At 32.5% G+C, this 13062-nt stretch overlaps 1 protein-coding gene across 1 annotated transcript; it reads right to left on the minus strand.

Annotated features, from left to right (window-relative positions):
* Positions 1-5345: 5345 nt before the first annotated feature.
* Positions 5346-8287, minus strand: LOC115981101 (stemmadenine O-acetyltransferase-like). The gene is made up of 4 exons (XM_031103287.1): positions 7004-8287; positions 6024-6266; positions 5873-5942; positions 5346-5752 (listed from the first exon to the last, which is right to left on the minus strand). Exons 1-4 carry the CDS (start codon positions 8285-8287, stop codon positions 5346-5348), a joined length of 2004 nt encoding a protein of 667 aa, XP_030959147.1.
* Positions 8288-13062: the final 4775 nt, after the last annotated feature.

The raw sequence follows: 13062 nt of genomic DNA on the forward strand, positions 1-13062 counted from the left end.
TTACGTAATTGGGTATAATTTTGTGCCATAATTTGTCATATAGCGAGTTATAATTAGTAAAAGTGTATGCTTATATATTGTTCACTAACACACTTTTGCCAATCATAACTCACCATATGACAAGTTGTGGTATAAAATTGTGCACATTTATATGGTCCTAACATATTCGAGAAAATTACAAAGGAGAAACATTACAACAAAAGACTTGGTGTTTAATTTTTTTTTTTTTTTTTTAAATTGGGAATAACTTGGAGTTTAATTAAGCTAATATTCCATATGTTTTGTCCTAATTTAAAGCCTTTTTTTTTACCAAATTAAGTAAAGGATCTACAACCTTTTTGCCTTAAAAAAAAGGAAGAGGGATCCTGTCAACTTAAATGAGAAAGCACACACATCCAGGGAAAAAAGGAAAAATAGATAACACCTGTGATATCAGTTGCATATATTTATACTTTTTTTTTTATTGAGAATTATGTTGGTGATTCGTGCAACTCGTTTTTTGTTTTTTGTTTTTTTTTTTTTTTTGGGGGGATAGAAATCGTGCAACTCGTTGGCTAATGATAAAAAAGGACATCGTGCTGCAAAACCGGGCCCATAAGACTTTTTTTTTTTTTTTCGTTGGAACTGCAAATCTTATTCACATCAGAGAAAATTAGAGTTGTGTATTACGCAATTGGGTATAATTTTGTGCCATAATTTGTCATATAGCGAGTTATAATTAGTAAAGGTGTATGCCTATATATTGTTTGTAGGGGCCTTTTTTCGTATGATATGATATGTTAGGCTGCCTTCTGCGGTAATAGGCTGAGCTGCCTCCTGCGGTGATGGGCCCTAGTATTTCTAAGTAAGGGAGCTGGGGCCGGTCCAATTGTAACTCAATTTGGGCCGGTTTGTGCACAAACTTATGCCGTGTCTACCAGGAGCGGGTTTACAGCAAACAGAACTGTTGCAGACATGTTACGGCAGGCAGAACTATTGCAGACGAGTTATGACAGACAGATATAATAATAACTAAAACAAAGTATTTTGACTTATTTAAATAAGCAACTGTGTATTCTCTACTAATAAAGCATGATTACAGCCACAATGATATCAATCCCAGAGAAAAAAGAAAAAAAATAATGCTGGCTAATTTAAATGAGCATAAATTAAATTTTAAGTTAGTCTGCCGCAGCAAAGCCAAAGAGAAAAGAACGCTTCTTCTCAATGCAAATAACCTCCCCAGGAAAAAAGATCTTGCCGTGGAGATTAATGGCTTTGAGGGAGTCAGACCTGAATGGTTGTTGCCCAAAAGAAAGATGGTCCTTATTTACGTTTTTTGAAGAAGGTGAGATTTAAAGGGGGAGAGAGAGAAACCGATCTATGGGTGCATGCCGTCTTTGAAATAACTCTCGTTTTTTTTAGTTTTCCTTTCTTTTCTTTCTGTTTTCTTTCTTATTTTTTTTCTTTTCTCTCTTGCTCTGTTTCTTCCTTTCACTTCGAAAATATGCTCTGTTTTTTATCCCCTCTACAGGGCACAGCAAGACCCTTTTTATAGTGCCTGTCGTGGCTAGTGTTTTACCGTTTTGCCCCTTAACCGCCTTTGTCTGGTCTGAGTGTACTTGCCAACCACACTGTGCAACATCCACCCTCGCCAGACAGAGGCGGATTTGTTTTATTCCTCTGTGTGCCGTAGCATTTCTTCCTGCCACGATATTAATGCCTTCTCTCTCTACTCTTAGAGCATGCACCCAACGGTTCCCCCTCAAATTGCCTCTTTTGGGTGGTCTATCATCCCAGCAAGACGTACCTCCTAAAAGAGGCTTGGGCAGGAACCGTAAATAGATCTTTTCCCCTCTCCCCACCACCAAACCACACCCCCCTTTACCTCTTACCTCTGGCCCATGGCCCCACCATGTCCTATATTGGCTGGATATAGGCTGGTGGCGCCTGGGCTTTGCGCGTGCTTCCCTTTCAAATTTGTCCAAGAGTCTGCCTGCTGCTCATGTGTCTGCCGCGACCTGGAGACTCTCCGTCTGCGTTTCCTAGCCTTTCATATGGGTTTTCCTTTGGTTTTTCGCTCCATTCAAGAGCTGGGCCTCGTATGATAATGGACTTTTCATTTCTTTAGCCCACTTTTGATTTTCTTTACTGCCTGCCACGTTGAATTGTTCTTCCTGCCGTAATAACTTAATCCTATTGGACCTCCTTTTGAGCCAGCCGCTTATCCATTTTCTCAATGGCCTATTATGGGCACTGTTTTGCTTTCTACTCATGAGCTCCTATGTCCGTTTAGGCTTCCCTTTGGGCATCCACAGCCTGATTGCTTTCTTTAGGCTTCCTCGGCCCGTTTGCTAATTCCACACTCCCATGGGTTTTTTACTAACTTCATTGAGCTTCCCCGGCCCAATAACCTTATCCTTATATTTGGGGTTCATGGGCCTGCCATAAACCCCTTACTCTCTTAGTTTGCACTGCCTTGAGCCTGCGGCGGCCCTTACTCACTTTTCTAACTCATACTCTGCCCATGGGATGCTATTTCTTTCTTTCCTGGTTTCTTTGAGCCCGCTTGCCTTTTCAAGACTCATTTATATATTTGTTGGGCCTGTGACCCATTATTCCTGCCACTTGGGCTTAATGGGCTTTTTTTTTTGCTATTTATCTTGTCAATTCTTTGTGGCCCTTATCATTGGGCTTTTCTGCCTACCTGCACTTCCGCAAATGACCCTCAACATTGTTCACTAACACACTTTTACCAATCATAACTCACCATATAACGAGTTGTGGTATAAAATTGTGCACATTTATATGGTCCTAACATATTCGAGAAAATTACAAAGGAGAACCAAACAGGCCTTAGCCCTAACAGGGCCCATAAGACATTTTTTTTTTTTTTTTATAACAGGACCCATAAGACTTGGTCTTTAATTTTTTTTTATTTTTTTTTTTTAAAAATTGGGAATAACTTGGAGTTTAATTAAGCTAATATTCCATATGTTTTGTCCGAATTTAAAGCCTTTTTTTTACCAAATTAAGTAAAGGATCTAAAACCTTTTTGCCTTAAAAAAAAGGAAGGGGAACCTGTCCACTTTTTTTTTTACTTAAATGAGAAAGCACACACATCCAGGGAAAAAAAGAAAAATAGATAACACCTGTGATATCAGTTGCACACATTTTAAGTAAAGAATCAATACGCCTAGCTAGGCCATGTGACGCGGAGGTGACTTTGGGCAGTTATGTTACTAGTCCCAGGAGAATTTGGATATGAGGTAATAGTTAGAGTATTCGTATTAATTTGTGTATAATAAAAAAAAAATATAAAAATTATATAGTTTTGTTTAAAATAACTCACGTTAGTTTGTATTTAATTATATAAATTTACAAATTTTATTATAGTAACTATGTAAAATTATACTGATATTATTCATTTTACATTTAACTATTTATTCTTTCTTTATGTATCTCAAGAATGAAGAAAAATAGTAAATGATGATTCTTTTATGTAAAGAAAAAGAAACAATTTTAAAAATCAAGAAAAATTGATATTTTAATAAATTGTAGTGTAAAATTGATAACTAATATGGAGTATTTTGAAAAATGAGAATATAAAATAAAATTAAAAGCATGTTCTTATACTAAAGGACAAAGTTTAGTTACAAAATTAGTTGTAACCTTAGGCTACAAACTTACTTAATATCTTTTTATTGGATGTGAATTTTGACAAATCCACCATTGGATTATATCTTCTTCTTATATCCTCCATGTTTGCAAAATTTCAAGAAAATTAGAGATCAATAGCTATGCCATCAATAAATTTTTTAAATTGCAAGTTTTTGTAATTTAAAATTATGCACAAAATATAAGCTTATAGATCATATAGTAAATGATATCCGGTTGACACAAAATTTAACATGTGTATTAAGAGCGTAAAGAACATGCAATTCAACGGTTAGATTTTCAAAATATGTTATAGTATTTATTTTATTGAGTGAGTTTGTAGCCTTAAACTACAACTAATTTTGTAACTAAACTTTGTCCTATACTAAAATAGATAAGAATTTGTTGTATGAGCTAATGCGAATGCTCTTAAGGGCTATTGGCCTATTGCACCTTTATTAATATGATAGAAAACAGATTTTAAAATGTTAAAAAATTCCTGATGCAATGATTGAGATTAAAAAATAAACTTTTTATTTTTTAATCCTAATCCTTAAAAGGCAATTACATGAGGCAATAGGATCTCAATCTGTCCTAGGACTTCATTCATGGTTTGGGCAAGGCCTACGCGCGCAGAAGGCTATGTGAATGTACGTTGCTTTCTGATTCTTAATATCCCCCAAGATTATTTCAAAGTCTTTGTGGGTGCCGGTTGTAGGAATTTTTGTTTTTCTAAACTGCAATATGTAAAATCTCTCTCACATAGAGGTGAGCCTCATACTTGGATTAACCCCTATGTACGAGGAACTTTACATATGACTATTACAAAAATACGGCCTCCCATGATTGAGCCAAACACAAGTAATTGTTACAGGCTGGATCCAAGAAAACAAAAACAAGTAAAGTATTTTTTATTTTTTTATTTTATTTTTTTGCTGAGAAAACAAGTAAAGAATTGATACAAGAGAAATGAAGACGCAATATCTATATTCCATAGCAAAGGTGGAGCCAGAGGTTATCTTTGGGGTTAAATTAGGAGTGTTTTGGCTCAAAACTGTGTAAATTGGAGTTTATTTGTGATATTGATACTATTCAAAGTTATATAGAAAAATGAGGAGAGATGTGAATTTTAGCAATGGTATTGCTGCAATTGTGAGAAAAAGTAAAAGAGAAAAGAGAGAAATGATGTGATGGAAAAAAAAAAAAAAAAGTGATTGTGGCAATGTGATTGCCAAAATAGGAGGAGAGAAAAAGAAAATTGTGGCGATGACATTTCCAAAATAGAAGGAGAGAGAAAAAAAAATGAATTGTAGCAATGGCATTGCTGAAATAGAAGAAAGGAGAGAGAAAAAAATGAATTGTGGCTAGGGCTGTCCACAGGTCGAGTTTGTGCCCAATCTGGACTCGACCCGACATTATCGGTTGGGGAAGATTTCAACCCGCAACTGACCTGAACAAAGTTTTAGATCAACCGGGTCGGGTAGTATCGGTTTTTGGGTGTGAATTAGTCGGTTTCAGGCTTTCCAATATCACCAGATTTTGGCCAAAAACATAAACTCCTAGATACAATCTAAAGCAACTCCAAAACTCCAAAACTACCCCTATCTCCATTAATATGTACTCCCCCTTTTTGTGACGAATTGCCAAAGGGCAATCATGACTCATTATCAAAAGGTGGAGGTGGAGAAGGATGTCTAGCACTCACCAAATCAACATGCAAAGCCTGAAGCTCCATGAGCACGTCCACCAAAAGCTGTCCATGCATGTGCCACTTGAACGGTCATAACAATATCCAACATACTCCGAATGGATGCATCACTCGAAGAAAAAGGTGGAGGATCAACAGCAGCAGTGGGATTGATATGCTCCTTAGCAGTGGGGTCGCCTGAAGAAGGAGGATGAGATGCAACATCTGTAGAAGACTCTACTCTAGGGCGTTTAGAGCTAGCTTTCATCTGAATTGCTCTTTGCCTAAAGAAGGTGGCACATATGGGAGTGATGATATGGACAAGCTCAAATACAGGAAAATCCTTTAAACCTAAATGTAACAAAATCCTATGAATAAACGCCGGAAAGAAAAGACCATGTGATTTAGAACTACTCCTATGAACCTTAACTAAAGATCAAATGAAAAGAGTAGAAAAACACATAGGAGCATCAGTCATAAGGGCATACAAATATGCACATTTCTCAATAGGAATGGTGTGCAAGTGAGAGATAGGCCAAATAGAATGACAGGAAACCCGGAAAAACAAGTAATTGAGTTCAGTAAGCTCATGGGAGGTGATACAGGGATCAGTACCCCACTAAATAGAAGTACCAATGAGATATGACATAATGTCATTAAGAGGAGACGTCTCAAAATAAGGGTATATAGGCTGTTGTACCAGAGGTACACCAAGAGTAGAGGCCACTACTGAAAGAGTAATGACATACTTTTCACCCCTTATCCAACTCATCACATATTGAGTGTTGGAATCATCGGAGTGGACAGAGAGGTTCGAATAGAACTCTCTTATCAAGGCAGTTGGAAAAGGATGATCTACATCTACAAGAGGCAACCAACCCCTACACTCAAAGTTCCTCCTAATCTCCCTATCAAGCTCATCTAGAATCACCTTACGCTTAGCCTAAACATACCTAAAAATGTTAAGCTTCTCATAGGTTTCTTGATTTTTCTCAAACCTAAACCTATCACTCTCGAAAGCAGGGGTAGAGGGAGTGGAGGTTTTCTTGTTGGCTCTAGTCTTTCTAACCATGATGCTAAGGGTTGGAAAAGAAAGACAAAAACAAAAACAAAAACTAAAGAAAGAAAACAAAGAAAACCAAGGGCAGACTGCATTAGAGAGAGTTAAAGAAAACAATATAGAAAATAACAATCTATATGATGCATGAAAAGTAAGATTAGATTTTTATCTAGTCTACTGACCTTTTGACTTTGACCCTTTTACACTTTATGTAGATGTCTCTATAGAAAAATTAGATGTTGCTTGTAGAATGGAATATCCTCGTCTATAAATATAAGAAAATACATTCACATAAATTTATTGTCCTAGACACCCAAAATATATTGAGCTGACCTTGTACTAAGTCCACACAACAAATTTTTCCAAATGCACTAATCTTTCACAATAATATAATTAACATTGATGGAATTCATGTGTCACACTTGAAATAAATTTGAAAAGGTATCACACATTGACATAAATGTGAAAACTGGAGAAACATTTTTTCACTCAAACCAAACAAAGTTTTCAACTGAAATTCAGTTAAAAAAGAAAAAAAACAAACAAACAAACCAACAAACAAATAGACCGACAGACAAACAGACAGAACTAATACAAGCCGTTTTTGCCTAGCCGAGTACGAACTTCATTGGTGAAACAAAGGCAAGGAGCTCATTGTCGGTTTCGAATTTAGCCATGTCTTCCGCTTTCAGGTTAATCCATACCTCAATTCCATCTCCTGATTTTGTGTCAATAAAGGTAATTAAATTCTTGAACGTGAATTTTGCTGAGGTAACCCATGCAGGCTTGCCCCACCCAAAATCAACCTCATATAGAGGAAACCTGCACAAGTTGGTGAAGGAAAGCGTAACCAGCTCCCCTTTTACGAAGTTAGAGATGTTCTCTTTCATATATTTTAAGTACACATCACCTTGTTGGAGCATTTTCACAAAATCTCCATCAATTTTCTGTATCGCTTCTCTCATTGGTTTGATAATGCCATGAAAGCTCTCTTCAGTGTCCCTGGATGGTACTGACATAGCGAAACGGGTAATATTACCAAAGTAATCAAATGAAAGAGGAGGGTCAGTCCTGGTACATAGGTTCAGAGCATGAACAATTTTGTAGATCTTATTTGGATCTGGTTTTGATTGAGTAGAAGCCATGAAGCGGCTCCATATGAAAGCAGATAAGGCCTCAACGCGAGTCGGACGTGGGTATTCGATGCTCTTGTCATCAGAACTGTATTTTTCTCTAATGGAACCTATAGCAGATGCATCGAAGACAAACCTCTTGGTCACAATATTATCCTTTGTGATCCCAATATTCATATTTAAGCCAGATAATTCTTGTGGTGGGAATAGCGTGGCGGAATCCATTGGAGGAGTAACTATGTTGCCATGACCACGAGCAATAGCAGCCCAACTGTTGAGAAACAAGATGAAAGATAAAGCATCTATAATTCTGTGGGACATGAGAACTCCAATCACAAGCCCACCACAGCTGAAGAAGGTGACCTGCACTGCTGCGGGTAACTCATTGACTTCGTCCAATTCATATGGTAGAAACTTGTTGAGCTCACCTGGAATTGGATCCTCAAGAAATTCAAAAAGTTTGCAATTTGCCTTTGCTTCAACGTAGTGGACACCCTCATCGTTGCAATCCACATAAAGATTGTCCTTAACTCGTCCTGCTAGCACGTAAAATCGGGTTAAGGCATCCGATAAAGATTTCTTAATCCGGTCACTTTGTTCTATATTGGTGAGATTAGTATCACTGTATTTCGGGTAGAAATGAACAAGAGGCATGAATACGAGAGGTTGAAGTTGATCAAGGAAGGAAAGCTGGTAGTGGTGGAGATGTGGAGGGGTTGGAAATGAGGGTTTGACAGTGTCCTGTGAGATAGCTTCGACTTCAAGCTTCATTGTTGTAGTAAAAATTATAGCTCAAGGTGATCAACAAAGTGGAAGTGGTTAATCTAGTTCCGAAATGGTTGTTGGAATATGATGATGTAAAGCCACAATGGCTAGCAGCCTCTATATATAGAGCAAGGCTTATTACATAAAATTCGATCTATTTCGTTGTCATTATTCATTCAACGTATTTTCTTGTATCCATATGAACACATGCCACTAGTTGGATTTATTAATGTAATTCATAGCTGGGAATGGTGACACTTTCAATTTAATGATTATATATAATTTATGATGCTAGATTTCCGTTTGAAGCAATAAAGAAGATTAATTTGTTAATGGCGTTTGGGTCAACATATTATTGAATTCTCTGCATATTACTTGATATCGGAGTTATTCTATGGATTGATAATTAATATATATATATATATATATATATATTAATTAAGTTTAAGTTACACCTGGTGTAACTTTAAGTAATATTACGTCACTCAATATTTTTTAATTAGATGTGAATATTGACAAATCCATCATTAGATTACATTAATCTCATATTTTCTCCATGCTTGCAAAATTTCAAGGTAATTAAAGACTAATAACTATTTTATTAATCAATTGTTAAAATTTAAGTTTTTGTAGTTTAAAATAATGCATAAAAGATGAGTTTATAGATCAAATCAGTGGTATCTCCAAGATTTTTTTCTAAGGGGTTCAATAAGAAAATACATATTGGGTAAAATATGAATCTTACGGTTTACACGATTTTCTTATTACAAATTTGTCCATAATACATACTAGTGGTTGAATAAAAAATGAATTACAGGTTTAATTGACATATTTTTTCTTAATATAATGAACATGTTAATTATTTTAAGTAAATTTTAAGTATTACTACTTAAAATACTTTTAGTTTTTAGTTTAGGACAACTATATGTTCACATTGTACTATCAATGCAAGATTTACATTGCAGACAATTATATTGTACACGTTTATTTAGAATCAATGTAAGATTTACATTATAGATAATAATACTATACACATTTGCAAAAAATATATAATATCGTACACATTTGTTTAGAAACAATATAAATATACAAGGTAAACTATGTATTTTCTATTAGTTAATTTCAAATTTGTTAAGATCTAAATGGTTTTTTATTTGTTTAAGATTTAAGATTAAAAAAAAATTACTTTTGTTATTGGGCTTACTATTTCTCCCAAATTTAGATAAAATTGGTTTATTGTTAGGCGTTTTGTGTGTGTGTTTAAAAAGATCAAAACATTATTCAGAGAATTATAATTAAACTTATTTCAAGTGGGTTTTAAAATATTTAGGGTCAAAGTGTTCAAATTTTTATTTTAGGAGGGTAAAATAACAAAAAAAAAAACAAATTATATATATATATATATATAAATTATCTCAGGGGGTTCATTTGAACTCCCTAAGCTATGCATCGCGCCGCCTATGGATCAAATGGTAAATAACATCCCATTAAGACGAAAATTAGCATGCATATTAAGAACATATAGAATATATAATTCAATGGTTGGATTTTTAAAATATTAATTTAATAATAAGTTATTGGGTAGTGTAATATTGCATCAAGTTACACCTGGTGTAACTTTAAGCAATGTTACATCACTCAATACTTTTTAATTGGATATAAATATCGACAAATCCATTGTTAAATTACATTATCTTCATATATTTTCTATGCTTGCAAAATTTCAAGGTGATCAAATATTAATAGCTATGTCATTAATCAATTGTTAAAATTCAAGTTTTTGTAGTTTAAAATAATGTATAAAAGATGAGTTTATAAATCAAATAGTAAATAACATCCGATTGATATAAAAATTGGCATGCATGTTAAGAACATATAGAATATACAATTCATTGGTTGGATTTTCAAAATATTAATTTAATAACAAGTTATTAGATGGTGCAACATTGGATGCGAATTTTGACAAATTCATCGTTAGATTACATTATCTTTATATATTTTTCATGTTTGCAAAATTTCAAAATGATTAAAGATTAATAGCGATGCCATTAACCAATTGTTAAAATTTAGGTTTTTGTAGTTTAAAATAATGCATAAAAGATGAGTTTATGGATAAAATGGTAAATAACATCTGATTGATATGAAAATTGACATTCATGTTAAGAACATATAGAATATGTAATTTAACGGTTGGATTTTCAAAATATTAATTCAATAACAAGTTATTGGATGGTGTAACATTACTTCAAATTACACCAAGTGTAATTTGAACCTAACTCTATATAAGTTGGGTTCAAGTTACACCTAGTATAACTTTAATAGGTAAATCCAATATATATATATATATATATATGGGTTGTTTTAATTGTACTCGTATATATGCACAAGGCTACACATTAGTTTATATAAATATATATATATATATATATAATTATAGGTGAAGTTGAGGAAAACTCAAATTAGAGTTTCAATTTTGCGACATGTGTCCTACATTATTTATTCTTAAAGAGTTTTATTTTTTAATTTTAAAATCAAATGTGGGACCCTATCATAAATATTCATCCAAATGAGTTTTTAAGTACAAAAACCAAAAATTCTAGAGTAAATGAATCGTAAAAAAATCAAAAAAATTAAAAAGTGTTTCACAATAATAAATAAATAAATAACATGGACAATTTACATTTATATCTAATAATATCGTTACAAATTTTTTTAAAGAGTTAACAAAATATTAAAATAACTTAAAATAATATTTAAATTATATATATATATATAGGAATTATATTATATATCTTATTATATATCTTTAAATGTATTCATGCATCCCTACCTACACCAAAAACTAACTGGTGTCTTGGTCTAATAATAAAAGAGCTATTATCAAAAGCGGACGCCATAAGTTGATGAAACTCTCTGAAAAGAAAAAAGTGTATTCATGCATATACATAGGGTTACAAGCTAGTATATATTAATAGGTAAATCTTTGAAAAAATCTAATTAGATTCTACAATTGAAGTTCAATTTTGCACCATGTATCCTAAATTATTTACTTTTAGAGAGAATTTTATTTCTTAATTTTGGAGTCAAATGTGAGGCCACATCATAGATATCCATCTAAGTGAGTTATTGTATACAAAAACCAAAGAATCTAACATTAATGAACATAAAAAAAAGAAAAAAAATTTTAAAATATGGACAATTTACATTTTTTACCTAATAATATTCTTCTAGAACTTTTTAAAGAGTTTGTATATATATAATAATAACTATCAATACTAGGCAAAACTAAGAGAATGTCCAATTAGAATTTTATTTTAGAGTCCAATTTTGCATCATGCATTCTAAATTATTTATTTTTAGAGAGAGTTTTATTTCCTAATTTCAGAATCAAATGTGAGACCACATCATAAATATTTATCTAAGTGAGTTATTGAGTACAAAAATCAAAAAGTCTAGAATAAATGAATACAAAAAAAAAAAAAAAAAAAGAAGTGCTTCACAATAACAAAAATTAAAAAGTAATAAAAAAAATAAGTAAATAAATAGACATGGACAATTTACATTTTATATCTAATAATATTCTTACAAGACTTTTTAAAGAGTTAACAAAATATAAGAATGACTATTAATAATATTTAAATTTTATATATATATATATATATATATATGAATAATATTATGTATCTTTTTATATATCTTTAAGTGTATCTATACATATACATGGGGTTACAAGTTAGTATTTGTTAACAGTAATGATACTTACCAGTAGGATACTTATTTCACTCAAAATACACCATATGTAACTTTAAACAATATTATACCACCTAATAACTTGTTATTGAATTCATATTTTGAAAGTTTAACTGTTGGATTACATGTTCTATAGAGTACAAATCTTGTCTCATTTTTTCTGCTCCACTCTATACTCCACCAATAAAAACATGCCACATGATAGAAAAATTAAAAAGTGTAGACTTCAATTGATATACTATTTGGATTTTAATTGGATTTTTTGCGTAGTTTTAGCTTTATAAGGTTTTTTATTTAAATATACTTAAGTTCCATTAAAACCCTAGATCAAACGACTAAGAGGAAAAATTAGATTTGCAATTTGCACGAATCTCAATCAGTCAAGATGTGCATTTTGATCGGTCAAGATAAGTGAAAATTATTTGCTCTTTAATTTTTTTGATTTCTTGAGTCTTTGGCTTCATTTGTCTGGTTTAACTAAATAATTCTACTCTAAACATCTAAAAAAAAAGTTCTAGAAGGTTACAATTGTTCATGGTTGCCAACTTAAAAATATAGACTTTACATAGGTTGATTGAGCATAATTATTTTGGGCTTGTATAGTTTGTTTTAGATTTTAGATCTATAAATTTTTTATGTCTTTTAAAAGGAGGAAAATACTAGGGTTATAAACTTTATTACCAACTGTTGATATGATTAGTGATTATTAATAAGTGAAAAATGTTACTTCAAAAGAATTGTTCATGTGAACCAATAAGAATTTGTTACTTCAAAAGTTTGTAAAAATATTGTAGAAATCTTTAAGGCTATAGCGTTACTCTTAAAAAAATCAATGATATTATTAAAGGGGCAAAGTGTAATTTGATAGAATAAATTTGCTAAAATTAGTATCTAGGTATATACTAAAATCATTTTTCTTTTTTTAATTTGGGTTTGGCCATTGCCCCCCCCCCCCCAAAGTCCATATATGCCTCCGTCCGTGTGTGTGTGTGTCTGTGTATTTTTTTTATTGTACCAAAAAAATATAATTA

The sequence above is a fragment of the Quercus lobata genome, chromosome 3, assembly GCF_001633185.2.
Source record: "Quercus lobata isolate SW786 chromosome 3, ValleyOak3.0 Primary Assembly, whole genome shotgun sequence".
Lineage (NCBI taxonomy): Eukaryota > Viridiplantae > Streptophyta > Magnoliopsida > Fagales > Fagaceae > Quercus > Quercus lobata.